Source organism: Plecotus auritus (genome assembly GCF_963455305.1).
Source record: "Plecotus auritus genome assembly, chromosome: 1".
NCBI classification, from domain to species: domain Eukaryota; kingdom Metazoa; phylum Chordata; class Mammalia; order Chiroptera; family Vespertilionidae; genus Plecotus; species Plecotus auritus.
Window position 1 is genome coordinate 218,236,824 of NC_137770.1, and position 23,918 is coordinate 218,260,741.

The 23,918-nt window shown below is 39.8% G+C and overlaps 1 protein-coding gene across 1 annotated transcript in view; it reads right to left on the reverse strand.

Annotated features, from left to right (window-relative positions):
* GABRB1 (gamma-aminobutyric acid type A receptor subunit beta1) overlaps nucleotides 1-23,688 on the reverse strand; it is a 378,953-nt gene extending 355,265 nt beyond the window's left edge. Inside the window, exons 1-3 of the mRNA XM_080663833.1 lie at nucleotides 23,509-23,688; nucleotides 23,268-23,359; nucleotides 22,769-22,836 (exon numbers count right to left, since the gene is read on the reverse strand). Coding sequence (XP_080519959.1) covers nucleotides 22,769-22,836; nucleotides 23,268-23,359; nucleotides 23,509-23,588 — 240 coding nt within the window. The 5' untranslated portion in view covers nucleotides 23,589-23,688. The remainder of the gene's footprint in view (nucleotides 1-22,768; nucleotides 22,837-23,267; nucleotides 23,360-23,508) is intronic.
* Nucleotides 23,689-23,918: the final 230 nt, after the last annotated feature.

A 23,918-nucleotide genomic window follows, 5' to 3' on the forward strand; every position in this document is an offset into this window, starting at 1 on the left:
ATAGAAGAGCTGTATAAGCCAACTAGGACAGACATAATTATTTTTCTTGTTCTGAAGCTTTTTAAGAAAGGACATTTACCAGCTAATCTTGGTAGCTCCTTCCAGCATCTTCTTACTCATCTCAGTTAAGATCTTCTTCCTTATGTCTAATCTAAACTTTGCTTCTTTCTTTAAGAGTTCTCTCAGAAGGGGGATCAAATCTCTTCTTTCTTCCTATTTCCAATAAGTTCCTAACACAGCTCTTTAAGTAACACCTTGTATACAATCCTCCAATGTGATTTCAATCAGGGAATAGATCATACATTTTCATAAACCTGAAGACATTAATCAAGCCACAATTTAATATTTATAAAGTTTAACTTGGGGGTAAATAATACCAATTGCTAATGCATTTTGCTAAGTATTGACCATATTTCCTAATCTTTTAAACTTCTCTACCTTTCAGTTACTAGAAGTAATGATGTTTTATGATCTAACTGATTTAGTGACCTAACTCCTACACATAGACTCTGAAGTCAATCCACCTTGGTGCAAGTCATAGCTCTATCACTTCATAGTTGTGTAACTTAGGGCAAGTTACTTAACTTTTCTACATCTCAGTTTCCTTATTAGTAAAATAGAGATAATAATATATGCTTCATAAGGCCGAATTATGGATTATGTGGATTAATATTTTTAAGGTACTTGGAATAGAACCAGCTTTGTGGCAGTGTTCAGTAAGTACTGTGTTGTTATCAAGACTACAGGATAACTTTCCAGTCCTTGTAATCTTATCTCTACAGACGTCTTAGTACCATTTTCTCTGCCTGGACTAGCCATCATCTTCCTACCTACATTATTCTCCTCTTAAACATCTCAGCTTGGTTGCACTCTCTTATCTACCATGTAATGAGTTGTGATCTCATCTTCAGGATCCCTTTATTAGTACTATTTTTGCTCTAGTATGATATCATGAAGACAGTTATCTTTGCATAACTTATCTTCTCAGTGAAATTCTTGGCTGTTCCTTGAAGAAATAAAGTAAATCCTACAATTTTTTAATATAATTTTTTAATCCTCACTAGAGGATATGTTTTTTTAAATATATTTTTATTCTTTTCTGAGAGGAAGGGAAAGGGAGAGAAAGATAGAAACATCAATGATGAGAGAGAATCATTGATTGGCTTCCTCCTGCACACCCACTACTGGGGATAGAGCCTGCAACCCAGGCATGTGTCCTGAATGGAATGGAACCATGACCTCATGGTTCAAAGGTTGACACTCAACCACTGAGCCATGCTGGTCAGGCAAATGCTATAAGTTTTAATAATTCATAATTCCTAGCAAGTTTCTTTGCTCTTTATGAAGTACTTGGTGAGCAAAGGTGAGCTGACAGATGATGTTTTTATTAGTTTGATTATCTCAAACTTTAGTGGAAAGATTCTTCTTATTAGGTGATCTCATAATCCATGTAATTATAGTTGATATTTACATATAAAGCACTAATAACAGTTCTTGGTACACAGTAAGTACTCAATAATTAAGATGATAATGAAGAAGAAGGAGGAGGAGGAGGAAGAGAAGGGGGAGGTGGAGAAGAAGAAAAAATCTTTTCCCCAAGTCAGACAACACATTATCTTATTTGTTGTTCAATGACCTAAAAAAAAAAGTACCATTTATCCCCATTTTAAAGATAAAGAAATTCAAGCTTTGTGTGGCACAGAATGATCATAAACCTGGCTTTCCCAGGACAGTATTGGTTTACACTTCTTGTACCACGTAATATTAATGGAGTTCCCATTCATTATCAAAAATGCTTATCGGGACTATAAATTATATGATTACCCTAGACTTAATGCCAAAGTAACATATCCTGCAAGCTAGGGGTTATAAGTAAATTATATAACTAAGTCAATGCCAGAGCTCTAATCCCTAGGCGAATCCCATGTTAAACCATGTATCTCATTTCTTCCACATAACTGGGAGTAATACAAAATATGAAATTTAGAGAGGTTTGGGAGGTCCCTTTACAGGCTGAAACTTTATGTTTGAGAGACCCCAGAGAGCCAAGAGTACCAAGAGAACATGATCAGGAGGCAAGGTGGGGGAAATTCTTTCCATTTTTTTCTGTCATCTTACAGAAAAATTTCACAATTAGAAGAATTGTGAATTTCAACTGCACAATGAAAATATCATATAAAATATTATTATATTTGATTATGCATGATGTGAGTGTTACTCCTCATGTTTTGGCATTAAAGAGAGAGAAATTTGGACTTGGAAGATGGCAACCAGGAGGATAGCAGTGAGGAAGAGAGTGCGAGTGAGTGAGGGAGTGAAAGAGGAGTATGTGGATGTGGTGTGTGTGTGTGTGTGTGTGTGTGTGTGTGTGTGTGTGTGTGTGGTGGGGGGAGGACAGTTAGATCCTGCAGAACTTTTGGGGGCTGGCAGTCCAAGCTTGCCTAGCCAGGCAGCCTCTGCTAACACTGTAATCACTCCCAGGGCATCTGGCTCTGCTGCAGAGGCCACGCCATCTTGAAGAGAAGAACTGCTGTGACTGGGAGCCCAGCCTCACTTCCACCCACAGTGTCCTCAGAAACGACCCAGGACCCCATAGCCACTCCAGACAGGGACCTGCTGCCTTAGCTACAGACCAATGGACACCAGGACTCAAGCCTTCCAGGCTGCAGGCTCCTGTGAGTTCTGGCACATGCTCTCCTCCCACCAGCCCAATGCTTTAGCCCTGGGCGCCATAACTCCATGAGGAGCCAGGGCCACGTGACCCTCCACCAACGCTGCCGCTTCGACCCCGGGCCTGGTGACTGCAAGACCCACCAACAAACCTATCACTGCAGTCACAGGCCCTGTGCAACTCAACACCTAGATCCTTCTACAATAGCAAAAAGGGGGAGACAAAGAAACAACCCACAAAGGAAAGATAAGGAGGAATCCTCAGAAAAGGAACAAAATGAAATGGGGGCATGCAATATGTCAGAAAGAGAATTCAGAATAATGGTCATACAGTTTATAAACTGGATCGATGAGAAAATCAACAACTTATGTAAGAATCAAGGGGAAATAAAGAGTGATATAAATACAATAAAAAACATTATGGAAGGTTTCAACAGTATACCAGAAGAAGCAGAGGACCAAATTAGCGAATTAGAAGACAGGGCAGAAAAACACAACTAATTGGAACTGCAATTAGAGAAAAAAAAAATGAAAAGGCAGGAGGAGAGCCTAAGGGAGCTTTGGGACAACATGAAATGAAGCAAAATATGTGTAATAGGGGTTTCAGAACAACAATAAGAGGAGTAAGGATTAGAAAACCTATTTGAAGAAATAATGTCAGGAAACTTCCCCAATTTGGGGAAGAAAAAAGTTACACAAGCACAGAGAGTTCCAAACAAGATGAAACCAAAAAGACCCACACCAAGACACTTCATAATTATGATGGCAAATGTTAGTGACAAAGAGAGACTCTTAAAGGCTGTAAGAGAGAGACAGAGAGTTACCTTCAAGGGATCTCCCATTAGATTATCAAATGACTTCTCAACAGAAACACATCAGGCCAGAAAGAAATGGAAGGAAGTATGCAAAGTGATGCAAAGCAAGGGACCGAATCCAAGAATACTCTATCCAGCAAAACTATCATTCAAAATTGAAGGAGAAATCAGGAGCTTCACAGACAAAAAAGGCTAAGGGAGTTTATCACTACCAAGCCACCAATGCAAGAAATGCTAAAGGAATTATTGTAAAAAGAAATAAAAAGGGGAAAAGGAACACAGGCACAAAAAATAAAAATGGCTACAAACCAGTACCTATCAATAATAACTTTAAACGTAAATGCTCCAATCAAAAGACATCTAGTGGCTGAATGGATAAGAAAACATGACCTATACATATACTGTCTACAAGAGACCCACCTCAGAACAAGGGACTCACATAGACTGAAAGTGAAGGGATGGAAAAATATCTTTCAGGCAAATGGAAATGAAAAAAGCTGGGGTAGCAATATTTACACCTGACAAAATAGACCTCAGAGTGAAAGCCATAACAAGAGCTAAGGAAGGCCACTTCATAATACTAAAGGGATTGATACAACAAGAGGATACAGCTCTGGTAAACATATATGCCCCCAATGCAGGAGCACCCAAATACATAATAAAAACTTCTTGAAGATACCAAGGGTGAGATCAACAACAATACAAATATAGTAGGGGACTTTAATACCCCACTGATAAATCCTCTAGACCAGTGGTCGGCAAACCACGGCTTGTGAGCCACATGCGGCTCTTTGGCCCCTGGAGTGTGGCTCTTCCACAAAATAACATGGCCTGGGCGAGTCTATTTTGAAGAAGTGGCGTTAGAAGAAGTTTAAGTTTAAAAAATTTGGCTCTCAAAATAAATTTCAATCGTTGTACTGTTGGTATTTGGCTCTGTTGACTAATGAGTTTGCCCACCACTGCTCTAGACAAAAAAATCTGCAAAAAAAAAAAAAAAACACAGCAATCCTAAATGACTCACTAGATCAGATGAACTTAATTGACATCTTCAGAACATTTCACCCCAAAGCTATGTTTCATACATTCTTCTCAAGTGCACATGGGACATTTTCAAAGATAGACCACATATTGGGTCACAGGCAAAGCCTCTCCAAATTCAAGAAGATTGAAATCATATAAAGCAGCTCCTCAGACCACAATGGCATAATATTAGAAATCAAACACAATTTAAAAATTCAAACACTTGGGGGCTGAATAGTATGCTTGGGTTACCAAAGAGATCAAAGAATTAAAAACATCCTGAAAATGAATGAGAATGAAAACACAACAATACAAAATATATGGGACATAGTGAAAGCAGTCCTGAGAGGGAAGTTCATAGCATTACAGGCCTACCTCAAAAAAAAAAAAAAAAAAACAAGAAAAACTGGTAATAAATTATCTAACTCTACAACTTAAAGAATTAGAAAGAGAACAATAAGAAAAATCCAGAGTGAGCAGAAGGAAGAAGATAATAAAGATCAGAGCAGAGCCCTAACTAGTTTGGCTCAGTGGATAGAGCATTGGCCTGCAGACTGAAGGGTCCCAGGTTCGATTCTGGTCAAGGGCATGTACCTTGGTTGTGGGCACATCCCCAGTAGGGGGTGTGCAGGAGGCACCTGATAAATGTTTCTAACTCTCTCTCCCTCTCCCTTCCTCTCTGTAAAAAAATCAATAAAATATATATTTTTTTAAAAAAGATCAGAGCAGAAATAATGACATAGAAACCAAAGGGAAAAAAAAGAAAAGAAAAGAAACCAAGAGCTGATTCTTTGAAATGATAAACAAGATTGATGAACCTCTAGCCAGGCTCACCAAGAAGCAAAGAGAGAGGACCTATATAAACAAAATCAGAAAAGAAAGAGGTGAAATAATAACAACCCCCACAGAAACACAAAGGATTGTAAACAATTGCTATGAACAACTCTTTTCCAACAAACTAGACAACCTAGAGGAAATGGACATATTCCTAGAAAAATATAACCTCTCAAAACTCAATCACGAAGAATCAAATAATTTCAATAGGCCAATAATTATGGAGGAAATTGAAGCAGTAATCAAAAAACTTCCAGCAAACAAAAGCCCTGGGACAGACAGTCTCACAGGGGAGTTTTACTAAACATTCAAAGAAGAACTAAAACTTAACCTCCTCAGACTATTCCAAAAAATTCAAGAGGAAGGAACACTTCCAAGCTCTTTCTATAAAGCCAGCATTACCCTAATCCCAAAACCAGATAAAGACAATATAAAGACAGAGAATTACAGACCAATATCCCTCATGAACATAGATGCCAAAATTCTCAACAAAATTCTAGCAAATTGGTTCCAACATTACATTAGAAAGATCATACACCATGACCAAGTGGGATTTATTCCAGGGATGCAAGGATGGTACAATATCCACAAATCAATAAATGTGATACATAACAAATTGAGACAAAAGTCACATAGTCAAATCAATTGACGCAGAAAAAGCATTTGACAAAATCCAACAACCTTTCTTGATAAAAACCCTCTGCAAAGTGGGAATAGAGGGATCATACCTCAACATAATAAAAGCCTGTATGACACACCTATAGCCAACATCATACTCAATGGGCAAAAACTAAAACCATTTCACCTAAGAACAGGAATAAGACAGGATGCCCACTCTCACCACTCCTATTCAACATAGTATTGGAAGTGCTATCCATAGCGATTAAACAAGAAGAAATAAAAGGGATCCAAATTGGAAAAAAAAAGAAAACTGTCATTATTCACAGATGACATGATACTGTACATAGAAAACCCTGAAGACTTCATCAAAAAATTATTAGACTTAATAAATGAATTCAGCAATGTAGCAGGATACAAACTTAAAACCCAGAAATCTTTGGCATTTTTATACACCAATAGTGAACTTACAAAAGAGAGATTTTTTTTAAAAAATCCCATTTATCATTGCAACAAAGCAATTAAGATACCTAGGAATAAACTTAACTAAGGAGGTAAAAGACCTATACTTGGAAACATACAGGACGTTGAAAAAAGACGTAGAGGAAGACGTAAACAAATGGAAGAATATACCGTGTTCATGGATTGCTAGAATCAACTTCATTAAAATGTCCATACTACCCAAAGCAATCTATGGATTCAATGCAATCCCCATTAAAATACCAGCGGCATATTTCACAGACCTGGAACAAACTCTCCAAAAATTCATATATATGTATATGAAAGCCTAAGCAACTGGAATGACCAGAACTACCAGTTGCTATGACACACACTGACCACCAGGGACCAGACGCCCAATGCAGGAGCTGCCCCCTGGTGGTCAGTGCGCTCCCAAAGCCAACCTCCCCCGGTTGGCCAACCTCCAGTAGTCCCTCCCCACAACTAGCCAACCTCCGGTGCCCTGTCCCTCCCTCAGGCTGGCAGCCCTGATCAGCCTGCTGCCAGCCTGCCGTGGTGGCGGCCTGGTGGCGAGGGAAGGAGGAGTGGGGGAGGCGGAGAACCACGTGGTGGCGGGGTGCTACCAACGGTGGCGGTGGCATCCAGCATCCATTCCTTCCGCACCCAGCCCAGCAACCATCGCCTCCTCTCCGGCCCGGCCCTGATCGGCCTAGCCTTGATTGACCCTGATCACCAGCCAGGCCTAGGGGCACAACCCGTGCATGAATTTCATGCATCGGGCCTCTAGTATGAAATAAAAAAAGACCCCAAATAGCTGCAGCTATTCCCCGAATCCTGAGAAAGAAGTACAAAGTAGGAGGGATCTCAATACCAGATATCAAGCTATATTACAAAGCCACTGTACTCAAAACTGCCTAGTACTAGCACAGAACAGACATATAGATCAATGGAACAGAACAGAGAACCCAGAAATCGACCCAAGCCACTATGCTCAATTAATAATTGACAAAGGAGGCAAAAGCATACACTAGAGTCAAGACAGACAATCTCTTCAATAAATGGTGTTGGAAAAATTGGACAGATATGTGAAAAAAAATGAAACTAGACCACCAACTTACACCATACACAAAAATAAACTCAAAATGGATAAAGGGCTTAAATAAGATGGGAAACCATAAAAACCTTAGAGGAATCCACAGGCAGCAAAATATCAGACATATATCGTAGCAATATCTTGGAAACTAAGGAGAAAATAAACAAATATGACTACATCAAGGTATAAGGCTTCTGCACAGCAAAAAAAATCAACAAAACAACAGGAGACCTGTAGGCTGACCGGTATGGCTCAGTTGATAAGAGCGTCGACCTGCGGACTGAAGGGTCCCAGGTTAAATTCTGATCAAGGGCATGTACCTTGGTTGAGGGCACAACCCCAAAAGGAGGTGTACAGGAGACGGCTGATCGCTGTTTCTCTCTCATCAATGTTTCTAACTCTCTATCTCTCTCCCTCTCCCTTCCTTTCTGCAAAAAATTTAAAAAATATATATTAAAAACAAAACAAAACAGGAGAGCCCACTGCATGGGAGAACATATTTGCCAATGTGATCTCCAATAAGGGTTTACTCTCCAAAATTCACAGGGAGCTCATACAACTTAAAAAAAGGAAGATAAATAATCCAATAAAAAATTGGACAAAGGACCTAGACACTTTTCAAAAGAGGACATATAGAAGGCCAAGATACATATGAAAACATGTTCAAAGTCACTAATCATCTGAGAGATGCAAGTCAAAACAACAATGAGGTACCATCTCACACCTGTCAGAATGGCTATCATCAACAAATCAACAAATGACAAGTGCTAATGAGGATGTGGAGAAAGAGGAACCCTCATACACTGCTGGTAGGAATGCAGGCTGGTGTAGCCACTGTGGAGAACAGTATGGCGTTTCCTCAAAAAATTAAAAATGGAACTTCCATTTGACCAGTGATCTCACTTCTAGGAATATATCCCAAGAAATCAGAAACACCAATGAGAAAGGATATATGCACCCCTATGTTTATGGCAGCACAATTTACAATAGCTAAGATTTGGAAATAGCCTAAGTGCCCATCAGCAGATGAGTGGATTACAAAACTGTGGTACCTCTACACAATGGAATACTATGCTGTGGTAAAAAAGAAGGAATTCTTACCATTTGCAACAGCATGGATGGAACTGGAGAGCATTATGCTAAGTGAAATAAGCCAGTCAGAGAAAGATAAATATCACATGATCTCACTCATTTGTGGAATATAATTAACAACATAAAGTGATGGACAAAAATAGATCCAGAGACAGAGAAGCATCGAACAGACCATCAAACCTCAGAGGGAAGGCAGGGGAGGGTGGGGGGAGGGAGTAGAGATCAACCAAAGGACTTGCATGCATAAGCATAACAAATGAACACAGACACTAGAGGGGTGAGGGCATGTGCTGGGGTGGGGGCAATGGAGGGAAAAGGAGACATATGTAATACCTTAATCAATAAAGAAAAATAAGAGATAAATTCATTAAAAATCTGAAAAATAGAAAAATAATAAAAATACGAACACTTAAAATTTATATAGCGATCTAAAGATTATACATCACATGTACAGAACATATTTGTACATGACTTATCTCTTTTGATTCTCACAGCTCCCTGAAATAGGTAGAACATAAATTAGTATTTCTATTTTACATGGAACTAAAAATAAAAGGGCTTAAGTAAGTCATTAGATTTATACTTGAGAGTATAAATTAGGATACAACATAATTCTGACATTTCAAAGTGATTTAAAATTATTGAAATAGAACCTGACAGAAGCACATTCAAGGGGAACATATTTAAGGGAAAACACCAAAATTATATTTGCCAGATAGGGAGGGTCTGGACTTAAAAAAGTTGCCTGCGTGCTCCCTGCTAGACACTGATTTTAACTATGAGATTCATCAGGTTTTTTAGTCTACAAGACATTATTGTTATCTTGCCCAGTCAGCATGGATGCTACACCTAGAGAGAATAGAGGTGAATTTGTTCATTTCACATCTTAGGCTACAAAATATTAGGCATCACTGTCAAATCCAGCCAAATGCCTTTCGAATCAGGGGATCAACATGAACAATGCTGTCTCAGCACACCTGAGCCATTTTTTCTAGCAGTTTCATATCATGTCCCAAAGTCAGGAAACTGCTGATTCTGGGCAAAAGTATAAAATAACTCCAGTTTTCCCTCTCTCCTCATGTCCTTTTCTCATCTCTGTCCCTTAAACAAACCTGTTTGCTCATTCAACCATTCATTCCCACTCTGGTTTAAATACAGGAATTGAAAACTATAATCATGGTTGACTCTCTCAGGGTTATCTGTATTTCAGTATAGTCAAAGCTGAAGATATTGAGATCTGATGGAGGCATTTCAAGCGGGTCACTTCCCAATTAACCTGAAATCACCTTCAGTAGATGCTCCCTACATACACTACCAACACAGGCTCCTATTTTGACTCAAACACAAACCTCCACTCAGTGCAATAGTATTGAAAAGGAATAATGCCGTTTGGTTTTTTGACTTTGGATTCATATATCACTGTCCATTTTGCAGAACCACAAGTGCAAATTTAAATGTGGAATAGCTGCATGGTGACTACGCAAAACCAATTCATGAAGATATGCTTACATTCTACAACACTGATTTTGAACACAGTAAGGCAGATACCATCTGTAGATCCTGAAAGTCATTCTCTTCCACAAATTCAGAGAACCAGGTTATGAAATCCCCTTCAAACTTCATGACAACACAGCTTGTGGGTATCTCCCAAAGAGGTGTCTGCATTGACTTAGGAGATAAGCACCAACAACTCAACAAGAACTGAATATGATTTTTCAGTTTTATGAATACATTCTACTCTCCAAATTTTTCATCTTGTCTTTCCCAACTTCAAAACTTCTAAAAATCAGATCTCAACATACTAATCCAAAGTGTTTAATTGACCAACATTATTAACCTTTATAGCGAATCTTTTTCTCTCCTCTCATCTGCCTCAACTCAGGAGTCAGTTTGAACTGGAGTTTTTATTTCCTCAGTTGTTTATTTGGGATGTACTGACTTGTGTATGTTTTGGGGATGGAGTGGGGGACAGAGCAGAGGGGTTGTGATGTCAGTGGAAAGAATATTTTATCATCATGTAATGTGGTAGTTGATTTAACACATTACTGTGTGGATATGAGAGTTTCAGACAAAAGCTGACATTTCAAAGCAAACATACCATGTAACTGTAAAGACACAACTGAAAGCAAAATGACTAGATATATAGATAGATAGACATAGACAGATGTAGATATATATTTTATATATATATGTATATATATGTGTGTGTTAAATATATAGTTCTGGATTAGACATATTTTTTACTTTACACAGTATTTTCAAATTTTAAGTTTCTTGGTTATCTTTTAAAATTTAACTTACTGATCCAAAACCTCTCCAGATTACCTGAAGAACCCCTTTTCCATACTATATTTTATGTTTGGTTTTCCTTCTTTTTAAATGTCATTCATTTTGTAGTCATCAATCAATTTATTCCTTAATAATCTCTTAAATGTGTCCAGAAATAGTAATAGTCCAGGTGCCCGTATGTAAATAACATTTTGAAAATGAAAAGCAGTCATTATTTCTAAAGCTGATAAAAGTTGTGTGTGTGGCCTGGCCAGTGTTTCCCAGTGGTTAAACATCAACCTATGAACCAGGTGGCCATGATTTGATTCCTAGTCAGGGCACATGCAGGGGTTGCAGGCTCGATCCCCAGTAGGGGGCATGCAGGATGCAGCCGATCAGATCAGTGATTCTCATCATTGATGTTTCAATCTCTCTCTCCCTCTCCCTTCCTCACTGATATCAATAAAAACATATTTTAAAATAAAGTTGTGTGCGTGTGTGTGTATGTATGTATATACATGCATAAATATAGAGGTCTCCAACCTGCCATGGTTTGACTTACAATTTTCCAACTTTAAAATGGTGCAAAATTGATACATAGCCAGTAGAAATATGCAGTCAGTACTTCAAATTTTGAATTTTGATTTTTTCACCAGGCTAGTGATATAATTGTGATACTCTTTCCTGGTGCTGGGCAGCGGCAGTGAGTCACAGGATAAACAACCCATAGTCTATAGTGTATCATGTTGCCAGCATTTTCTGGATACTGTGTATTGTGTTTTCACATCCCATCAGGTCTATGAAATGCCCATCTGTGTCTCCTGCTTCTGCTGAGAAGAGGAAGGCAATGAGTCTTGAGCTGAAACTCAACATAATTTCCCAAGTGCAGGCTAATGTAAGTGTTCTGAGCATATGTGAGATAGGCTAGGCTGAGCTATGATGTTTGGTAGGTTAGGTGCATTAAATTCATTTTTTCCTTATGCTATTTTCAGTTGAGGGTGGGTTTGTCAGAAGATACCCCCACTGTAAGTCAAGAAGTGCAAGCATGCATACACACACACACGCACACAGGCATGCCATGATATTTGTCATGAAGTGACTGTGTCTGTGAAACTAGCTGTGCCATGTGATGAAGTTGTTTCTATGGAAACAGCTCATGATTCATGATCAACATAAAAGAAAATTACAGATGAAGGTATAAGGTAGACCTGACAGAGAAACTATTAATTCCAGAATTAAAATTTTAAATGCCATTATTACTCTTTTTATGGCATTTAAAAACATAGAAAATTATTTTATAATCATAACAAATGTTTTTTGTTATTAAGTCCCTGCAATATGCAAGGAGTTACATAAAAAGCATAAAAATACAATCCTAAACTTCCTGGAGCTTATACCGTGTGGGAGAAAAGGACAGGTTAATAAGTAAAAACCTTATGCATGCTGAAAGATGATCATTGTTTACAGTGAGTCTTTTGTCTTTTCAGGGTCTTGATTTTCCATCTGCCTAATACCTGTTCTCCAGCAGAATTCTCTCCAGTGTGGCTACAGAAAAGGCTCTGCAGAAGAAAGATGACTTCCTGTGGGTTTTGAAGTAGCTCTAGATGCATTTGGGTGGGAGAGGATTGCAGGAGGGAGAAATGATGGCCTCTGACATGAAAAAACATTCTAGGCACAGGAAGGATTTCAAATAAATGTCACTGAACTGTCTCTCTGAAAACCACAAAACTGTTTCTCTTGACTAGAGAACTGTATATCATCACCCTGAAAATAATAGATCAGAAGAAGAAAAACCTCCCCATGAGTCACAGAGGGTTAGAGTAGGCAGGGGCCCTAGCTTTCAACAAATCTATCCCCATATCCCAAACAAACCCTCTCATTCAAGCAGGATATACTCCTAGCAACTTGCCTGATTAATCCTTTCAGCGACGGGAGCCAGGCTTCTAGCCTCTGACTTTTCTGTTATATCCAAGGGGCCTTAAACCTGTGCTCCTTCTCAGTTGAGGTAGGGATGGAACAGCTGATTGCTAACGGCTACCTACTAACTCTCTTTATTTGAACATATTCCCTGAGCTGCTTCTCTGCCTCTTTCTCTAAATGAAATAAAACAATCTCTTCCTTTGTTTAAATAGATATCCTTTCTAGGAGACCATTTTTTTTTTTTTGTGGGGGGGGGGGGGGGGACGGGCGGGGAGAATTCCTGTTTAAAATCATCCCCACCAAGCTTTTCAATTGTTTCAGTTCTTCTGCAAAGCTACTGGGAGCCTCTTTTTAACTTCCTAGAAGCTAGGCTTCATTTCTCTGGGCACACTATTGGCCACACTGGTGCTGTTATACCGTTTCATCGCACCCCCAAATACAATTTATATGAGAACTCACACTGATTTCACTGCTTGGAATCATTTTAGGGACAGCATGGAGAAGAGAGCAGGTGCTATCTAAGTGGGCTCCCCACACATCTATTTTCCCCACCTCTATGGTTTTATAAAGGCAAGTGAAACAGAATATAAAGATCACTTCTCTGGGGGAATTTGAAAAGTTTGGTCTCAATCCTGTCAGGGTCCAGGTCTTCCTAGATAAAGGACAATGTTGCTAGAGATTAAAGTTGACTGCACTGTAGTCGCTGTCTTTGGCCAGCACCCTTTCTCCATATCTCTAACCAGCCCATTTCAGCCACCACATCTATGGGCCCAGGATTTCTCTCTGGACAATTTGCCTTATTTGTGAACAGAACTATAAGAGTCACCAAGGAACTAGACTTTCTCAGGATAGTTCCAATTTCTACTATTCTACCTCAATGTTCCCAGAAGTACCTTATAACAATATGCAGAAACAGAGAAGCATAGAACAGATTGATGAATCTCAGAAGAAAGGTGAGGGTGGGTGGGTGAGTGGGAAGTGATTAACAGGGGAACATATATACATATATACATAGCCAATGGACAGGCAATGGTGAAGGCATGGGAGGGGTGGGTGCAGGGTGGAGGGGGTCAATATAACATTTTTAAGCAAAAAATTCAAAAAGATATATAAAGAACTATAAGTATCCCTCCAATTCATTCTCCTAGTCCTGGGTCCACTTCTAAGAGAAACCCTGTTACTCATTTCTTGTGTATTCTTCCAGATATTGTCAATGCCTATACTAATATATAAATATATATGTTTCTAGAGAGGCTTCTTTTATATAAGTGAGAACATTCACTAACATGGTTTTACTCTGCTTTTAGAATTCTGTCTTATCTCTTGACAATCTTCCCAATGGCCTTTAAGTTTCTCACCATGGTGAATTACCTGTAGTTCCCAGAACACTCCATGCTGTTTTCAGGCACACCTGCTAATGCCTATGCCCTTCCTTCAGTTTGGAATGTTTTTCTGTTCATTTGTAGCCTATACATGGTACGGACTATTCAACCTCTTTAAGATTCATGTCAAGCATTAGCCCTTCACCATGCCTGAGAAATCACCCCTCCGTGCACCCACAAGATCCTGGACTTGTCTGTCTCTATCATAGCATCTACCACATTGTCCTAAAATAACTTCATGTATACATTGTTTTGTACTCTGTGAAATACTTGAAAGTAGAGGGCATGTCTTGGTCATATTTCCATCCCTAGAGCCCAGTTTAGGCCATGAAAAAAGACTAATTGTCTAGGTTGGCCAGCCAGCCCCAATCGGCCTGATTGGGATTGGCTGGCCAACCTCCCACGGTCCCTCCCCAGCCAGGTGGCTGGCCCCCATTGGCCCCCATCAGTCCTGATCACCAGCCAGGCCGAGGGACCCCACCCATGCACGAATTTGTGCACCGGGCCTGTAGTTGTCTATAAGCATGTGATGGACCCAAACACCCCAAGACCATGTTAACTATGGATGTTTCAAAATCTTTCAAAGGGGGAAAAATCTTCACTCTGGAATAGAAAATTTAAATATATATATTTTTAAAAGAGTGTAAATGCCACAGGACATCTCATCTGGTTTATTCACAAGGGTAGTGGAAGGAATGCTCTTGGAAAAATGGCCTTTAATCTTAAATATACAATATGATGATGGGTTTTATTGGAGCTGCAAGGGTGGGACTACCTTAGGCACTTAATGAAGGGGTAGCAGAAATAACTATTGGCAAAAAAATACCGACTATGAAAATGAGGTAACTAGGCTCATGAAAGAAACCCACACATCTTTTTTGTGGCTAGCCTTCTAAGTTATCAGCTCTGATAAGATTAATTATAAACCCTTTCTTGAGCATTTCTGTCAAGTGCCAAGCAATGGATTGTTATTTACTACTGACTATTGACTTCTTTCAGTAGATAGCAGTTAAGAGATTTCATGAAAGCACAATCTGCTAAAAACAGGAGTATTCTAAAATACAGAAACTCGATGGATGGTGGTTTTATGAAAAAATAAAATTCAGTGCTCTGAAAAAGTTTATGGGGAAATTCTGTACTAACATGTAATCAATTATAAGCATATATTCATCCATCTTCCTATTATCCTCAAGGATAATAATGCTGTTTGAGTTATTAAAATAAATCATTTGGAAAAATTTAATACCATTTTTCTTATGAAATGCTTTACCTTCCTTGAGAATGCAAGTTTTCTTTCTTTTTTATATATATACTAGAGGCCCAGTGCACAAAATTCGTACACAGGGGAGGGAAGGGTCCCCTCAGCCCAGCCTGCACCCTCTCCAGTCTGGGACCCCTTGAGGATGTCAGACTGCCGGTTTAAGCCCGATCCCGGGGATTGGGCCTAAACTGGCAGTCAGACATCCCTCTCACAATCCAGGAAGGCTGACTCCTAAATGCTCACCTGTCTGTCTGCCTGATTATGCCTGTCTGCCTGATCACTCCTAACTACCCCCTCCCCTGCCAGCCTGGTCGCCCCCAATTGGCCCCTGCCAGTCTGGTTGCCTAAAACTGCTCCCCCCACCAGCCTGGTCGCCCCTAACTGCCCCCCCTGCCGGCCTGGTCATCCCCAACTCCCCCCCTCTGCCGGCCTGGTCGCCTCCAACTGCCCCCCCTGCCAACCTGGTCGCCCCATGCAGCCTGCTGTTCAGTCGTTTGGTCGTCCCTCACTAACCCCTCTGCCAGCCTTATCACCCCACGCAGCCTGCTGTTCGGTTGTTACTGTGAGGGCATCCTGACCAATTTGCATATCAGCCATTTATTAGTATAGACTAGAGACCCCTCAGCGTGGCCTGCAGGGATTGGGCCGAAACCGGCAGTCCAACATCCCTGGAGGGATATAGTAGTGTGCTAAGTGGCAGGCAGCCAGGAGGAGCCTGAGCTCGGGCCGGGTGCCACACTGCTCCTGCTCATCCTGGCCCCGCTGCACCTGCCACCGCCGCTCAGTAGGCTCTCTGACACTCTGCTGCAGTCTCGCACACGTCCTAGGGCAATACCGGCGTGCCCATGAGAAGCGGCTGCGGGCTCACACCCAGTCAGTCCTGATGCTGGTCCCAATCCTGGTCCTGGTCCAGATGGGGGAGGGGCACACAGGGGGAGTGTCCACGGGAGAGGCTCACGATGCCACAACTGTGCTCGCCAGCCGTGAGCCTGGCATCTGGTGCCCTTCGGTCAGCTGAGCAGCACTCCCACTGTGGGAGCACACTGACCGCCAGGGGGCAGCTCTTGCATTGAGCATCTGCCCCCTGGTGGTCAGTGCGTGTCATAGCGACCAGTTGAATAGTCAAATGGTTGAACAAACGGTTGCTTAGGCTTTTATATAGAGCAGTTTTTATTTATTTCAGAAAGGGAGGGAGAGGGAGAAAGAGATAGAAACATCGATGAGAGAGAATCATCCATCAGCTGCCTCCTGCACAGCCCCCACTGGGGATCGAGCCTGCAACCCGGGCATGTGCCCTGACAGGGAATTTAACCATGACCTCCTGGTTCATAGATCAACACTCAACCACTAAGCCATGCTAGCTGGGCAATGCAAGTTTTCATTTATGTGTTTTGAGGATGCTATTAAGACTTTGGGAGGCATGCCAAGACAGAAAGCATCAGACACAGGATTGATACTAAGTGATATTCAGTTGATAGCAGTTAAGAGACCCTTGCTACCAGACCATCTGAAGGAAAGATTTTAGGTGGAATAGGTAAATCCTTTAGGGTATCCCAGTCCTAGAAAATAACAGTTTCCTTCTGTTTCACATTAAGTGTTGAAAAAAGTATTAGTTTGGCAGTAGTAGAGCAATGTTCCCAGTTTGAATACAATGGACAATATCAGACAGAAATATTTCTAATTTGGTCCTGGTTCCAATATTCGATATAAACCAAGCATCAGTCAAGTCTCATTTTGAAGACTATTGAGCCAACATTTCTCATTTCCGCCTTTGGGGATCTGTTTAAGTAGGAGAAAAAAGGAAGATAATGCCATGACCAACTAAAATGGTGATTCAAGAAGCCTGAATTGCCTGCAGTAATTGCTGCTATGTTCCCAGGAGACTATCATCGTTTGTACTCAGTGGTAATTCAATAAATACTTGTTGGTTGACACATATAACAGGAGAATAAAATGGTACAGATGGACTCCAACTAGAGAATAAGATGGAGAGGAAGAATCTTGATTTTGATAATCTAAACTCTTTAATGGTCTAAATTTATATCATTGAATATCTGAATTAGAAATAGGTTTAGCAATCATGTCATTTACCTTCATTTTACAGAGGAGACACCTGAGGCTCACAGAAGTCAAATGACTCACTCAAGGTTCCAAACCTAAATTCCAGGAATATTTTTTTAGTTACCTAGCAGATAGGAACCAGCTCCTGGAGTAAGGCTGCCTGGTTTCAAATACTGGCTCTGCCATTTACCAGCTATATATCTTTTGAACAACTTATTTAACCTCTCTCAACCAAAGTCTCCTTCTCTCAACCTCGTAATAACTGCATAGCCTTAAACAGAGGATTAAATGAGCTACTAATACAAAAGAAAAAAAACTATTTAATAACCATACTTGATACATAGGATATGTTCAATAAATGTTACTATTGTATTACACATTTTAATACCCAGTGTGGCCTTGTGATCCTAAGAACAAAGGCTTTCAAATGTGAACTCAACGTCCTAAAAATCTGGATAGGATTGCTTAGAAGTGGCTTAAGGCATGAAAACATCTTTATGCTCTCTCCAAACAGAAAGGCAAAGGGAAGTTTTTCCTCTGTCAGCTTTTCCAGGTGGTATAATATTGTAACCCAGCACCTAAAAGTGAGACCTGATTGATTACTCCTATAAGAGAAAATGTTATTTAACTGCTAATATCTGTTCCTACCTTTAAATGGTACTGACCTATTTCCTCTATTTGCAAAGGAATTCTATTATAACCTCAGAGAATTTACTGACAGCAGCAAAAGTATGTTTAGGCTATTTTACAAAGCTATTGCAAGTGCCTCAATAGGGGCAAAAACAGTTTGCAATGTTCTCTGTTCTGAAGAAGAGAAGTCATTGGTGTTCTGTAAAGCAGCAGGATGGCAGTGTCAGAATGACAGTGCTTGGCAATATTTTCACAGCCATCATTTAAGGTTGGCTGACTCATAAGTATTGACACAGTTAGGAGGGCTGCTTAGTAGTCTAAGTCAAGCCCCGTTATCCAGGCTCTTGCCTTTATTCGTTGCTTATCATCAATTACTAAACTAAATTTCCCTTTTGAACACAGCTACACGTTCAACTACCTGGAAATTAATTTGAGACTTAATCTGGAACCTTGGAATAATACCATTCCTAGAGAAACTTAACAGAAAAAAAGACGTTCATTTCTTAATAATGCTAAATCTCAGAATAATGTACTGCAGCCTTTGCTGCTCAAATTGTGTCCACATACCAGTGATTGGCATCTCTGAGAGTTGTTAAAAATGCAGAATGTCCAACCCCATCCTAGATCTCTGATTTAGAATATGCATTTTAATATTTTAAAAGTTCAGAATGATTCAGATACACTTAAAAGTTAGAGAAACACTGATTTGAATAAATAGGTGGGGAGGGGAGTGAATCTGACAGGTGGTTACTATTTTGTGTTACCAAGATGATGGTAATTAGAGATAAACTGAAGTGTGTACCAGAAACCTGGAATCAAATATTACAACAGTGGACTTTCACAACACTGATGTTTAGTTAATTATATTTGCTTTTCTTTTAGGCATTATTTATACAGTTGACTTACTTTAGTTCTGTTTTTTTTTTCTTTTGGTTGTTTTTATTATTTATAATGTCTATAAGAAAATTCACAGTTGCATCCATCCATACATGAAGGAAGGAAAGAAAATAAATACTTGTCAGTCATCTATTACTGGGAATGGCTACTTTAAGTTAGGACTCAATAGATGTAAAGTCTTCTGGGAGTGGTCACTTGGGCCATGGTGTCTTTAGACCAGGGTCAGGGAGCTCTGTGGTTGGAACTCCTACCTTGTCAAAAGAAGCCACCTCTTTAAAAGTCCTTGAAATATGAAATACAAGAGTCCACCCACTTTTTTGCATGTAGTTAATATCATGTTTCCCCAGTCTACTACAAAGAGAGGACTTGCTTATTGTTATCTGTGTTTCACTGGGCTTATATCAGGAGATGTTAGTGGTTACTTTAAGGCAATTTCTGGAGGCTACTGTCTCTTTTTTGTCCCAACTGCCTCCTGTTCATTTTTGATCATCCTAGAAAGTGTGTGTGTGTGTGTGTGTGTGTGTGTGTGTGTGTGTGTGTGTGTGTGTAGGTATATGGCTTGACAGAAATTGTTGAGAGGTTAATATAACAATAAATGGAAATCACAGTGGTTTATAGTCACTGGCACATACACAATATATCACATGATGTCAGAAGAAAATCCTTCTTAATTCAATCAATAATATTATTTCCTGAAAAGAAAAGCCTTGCTCTTAAGTATTTTTTTTCTGCATTAGTATTATTCTACAGAGGTTTTGCATTCACTGCTCAGTAACTACGATTCTGGATAGCAGAGATCATTGACTGTAAAAGCTGTCTATTTTACTTTTTTATTTGGGAAAAATATTTTCTATTTTGAAGTACATAAATCAGAAAATATTTTTGATGTTATGCTAGTCTTTAAAACAGACAATGCTATAAACCAATATGGAACTATATAATAATTTAAAAAATAACAAAATTAACATAACCTAGTTTCAAACCCATTAATGTAATGTATGCTTATCATGTCATTTTCCCAGCTGTGGAATGGGTGGATAATAACAATAATGAATAAGAATATAAAAATGAGCAATGCTTTAGTAATGAATTTTTGACTGAATTTTCCTTAAAGCTATTTTATTATTTGTCCATTTTTATTTTTTAAATTAATTTTGGTGAATATTTCCTATTACATAACTTCAAAAGTTACTGTCCATCGGGCTACTAAGACATGATTAATAAAATAAGCAATAGTGTTATTTCCCATAGACATTTCCCCTCTACTTACATTATCTAAAAACCAAAGCATATTATAGACCATTCTCTTAACCAGGGTCAACCATCCATCCAGGTTGTGTTTATACAGAACCCTCAATCCTAAAATTCCTCTTTGTTTCCATTATTCTTGGAGTTATTTCCAATCTATTCATTTCAATGTTTTGTCAGAGAAAAGATCAAATAAACCTTGGGTCTTGTTGGTAGCTCTCATTAAAAAGAGAAACAAAGAAGAATAAGCAAATCAAGTTTTATTATTTTTCAATGCTAGTGCTTTTTATTTTCCCATATAGCTCTAACACTGTTGTGGAAAGGTAATTCGTATTTTAATAGAATGTATTTTTCATTGATTTATCTTGCTCAGTGAATATTTTTTAAAGCAAGTATATATACACATGGCACAGTGAGTAAATAGATTGTATTATTCCATCATTAGGAGCTATTTCCAGTGGCACCGCAATTAAATTATTTTTCTGAGCTTATATATGAGATTCAATACAGAGCTTTTTTTGTTGTGGTGGTTGTTTGGGTTAATAGAACCTTTCCAATTCAAATAAAAATAAAAAAAACACCTGAAAAGGTGTTTGTAAATACAGTCAACAGAATTATACATTTTTTACAATTCTAAAAAGTATAATGTGCCAAACAGAATACTGACTGCCGGCAAAGGCACTGTTTCCCTTTGAGCTCCCCTAATCTTCTCCTATTTTATAAATTACCTATGTGGGTACTTACAAGGTGCCAAATAAAAGAATAAAATATTATTATTTATCTACATGATACAAATTACTCGTTTTTTTCTAGTTTGTTTAGTTGCAATAGCATAGATTGAGTATGATTTGCATATGTACACATGTTGTTATGCTATCCAATCTTTGTAAACATTGTGTTTTGGGTTGCTTTGTTTTAGTGACATGTATGTGAACAAAATATTTTAAATAAGTCAGTCTATTAAAAATCTTTTCCACATCAGAAAATATTCATTGTGCATTACTTTTTAAAAATTGGTTTTCTTTTTCCAATACAATAATTAGATAACTTATTTTAAAATAGTATTTTAAATAAGCTATTTAAATCTGGGTAAATTACTATTGGGGTGAGCACTTCCTAAGGTATGTAAATGCCTAATCACAATGTTACTAATATAATATTGCATGTCAACTGTAATTGAAAAATCAATTTTAAAAAGAAAAAAAATAAAGTTGGGTAAGTTACAACTGTAAAATACAGAAATGTAATAGTCACACTTATTATAATCATATTCAGTAGATTATAAACATATTTCTCCTTCCTGTCCAAATCTTTAAAAAATCCTTAAACCTTAGCATGTTAAAACAGAATGGCACACTAGTAATGAAATGAAAAGACTATTTCAATAGCCTTTACAACTATAGATGGATAAAATCCCTAAAGGTTTTAGTCTTTAAATTATTCAGATTCTCTAAATTTCTGCTGCCACAATATTTTTTTCTCAAGCGGAAAAAAATGACATGTTGCTCACCTAGATCTAGCTGTTCCCTAGGTGGTTGGTTCTAGAAAAGCAACAGGCTTTCCCCCCTGCCTTACCGGAAGCAACAGTTAGAAACTCTAACAACTAGAAAACTGCTACCCCTCAGTGGTTGAAACCAGACAATAGAGAAACTGACAGATATGATTTCAATCCATTTTTGCAATAGCTTCAGAAAGGGAGGAGAAAAAAATAAAACAATAAAATATTAACCCTTTGAAATGAACGGACTGCGCTGTTACTCTCACCCCCTTCCTTCCACCATCCTTTTAATCAGCAGGCTTTTGCAGCATGCTTAAGTTTCCAGGGTAAAACAAAGCAATAATCCAAGTCATTCTGTTTTATCTTAAATTTGCAAAATGCAACAAGGCAAATTCATCAACCACCACATGGGAACAATATGAGCCTGCCCAGAAGCTGGCTTGAGCACTTTCTTATTAGCAAGCACGGACTATTGTCTCAGCCTGTTGCTCCTGCCACAGGGTGTGCTAGAGCCTGGAAAGAGGGATGGGACACTGAAACCTCCTCTGGGTGCTTGTGTACTCTGTGCTGGGACTGAGTCTGTCCGGCTCCAGGATGCGGAAACCGACCTGGAGAAAAGAAGGCTGCGGACCAGGGTCCGAACACCCAAGTGCAGGCCGCCTACCGCCGGCAGATGGTGCCCTCCGCATCGGAACACCAAAGGAAACCCTGCTCAAGTACCGCTCAGACTCCGCCCCACCCGATCCACAGCTGCCAGTCACCCGTCTTTCCCCAAATAGTGCCGCGCACGTTTCCTCCGGAACACCGCAGTAGCCCGGGTGTGTGTTGAAAATACAAACCAGGGGCCACAGGGTGTGTGTGTGCCAGAGTGGGGAGCGCACGCGGAGTGGGACTCCCGTGGCCGGGGCGAGATGACCGCCAATGAAACGCAGAGGGCACGGGGACCGGTCCATTTCGTATCTGCGTAAGCCCAGCCGCTGAGCCCGTCCTGAGACCACTCACCATGTTCACTTCGGAAACCATGTCTATGCTGGCGACATCGATCCGCATCCCGACGTCCACGGGGGGCCCTGCCGGGGGAGATGGGACGTATTATGGGCATATTCTCAGAGTGGCGACAGACTGGGGAGGGGACAGGGGCTTCCTTGGCACTTACTACATTCTGAATGGGCTCCCCGTACTCCCATCCCTCCTGCGGGGGACAGCTTGGGAAAACAGGTGTGGGCACACGCGTGATGCAGTGACTATGCAGAGGGTGTGTCGGGCCGAGGTAAGGTTGGCTCTGCCTGGGGTTTCATCCACCTGCTACTGGAGGGATCCTGTGTGCGTGTGCGTGTGCGTGTGTGTGTGTGTGTGTGTGTGTGTGTGTGTATGTGTGTATCCAAGGCGTAGGGCATAGTGCACGCTTACGAAAATTACATGCTTTTTTTTCTGACATTTATCTTTGTCAGGAAAGGAGAACTAGGTGTGGGTTACAGGTTGAAAAAAGATGAAGCTTTACCTCCAAAGTCCGGCCGCAAGCGAATGTCATATCCTTTGAGCAATCTGTCCACTGTCTCTTTCACGTAAGACATGTTGCTGGGCTCATTGGCGCTGAAGGGAAGAAGTAGGGACCGTATTCAGAATGAGCACAAACTGCGAGCAGACATAAAAATAGATAGGCACACCTACCCCCAAATAACAAGCTACATGATCCAGCAAGCATGTAACAAGAAAAACACTAAGAAAAAAAAATAGCTCACCTGTGTGCACAACAGACCATGGCAATCATCACAGGGAAAGAGAGAAGCCCCAAACTCTCTCGATTATGCACTGTCCACATTACTAACTCTGATTAAAGAATTGTCTTTTCGGCGAAGATTCAAGGAATGCAACTTAGTCGGCGGCAGGGCAGTAATTCCCGAATGGACCTGCGCATGCGCAGAGGGTGCTCTCCACCAAAAGACACCTTGTGCCTTGCAAACAATATTCCTAGTGGAACAGGCAACAGATTTCAATCCCTTTAAAGTTCCTGTTTGTGGTGCTCTGTGTCCTCAGAGTAGTCGGAGATATCCTGCTGTTTGCTTGTTGGGAATCCTACGTGCATGTGTATTGGGATTGGAGGTTGCTATGTTCTTTTCCTCTATGCCCTCAACCTGCCTTTTTTTTTTTT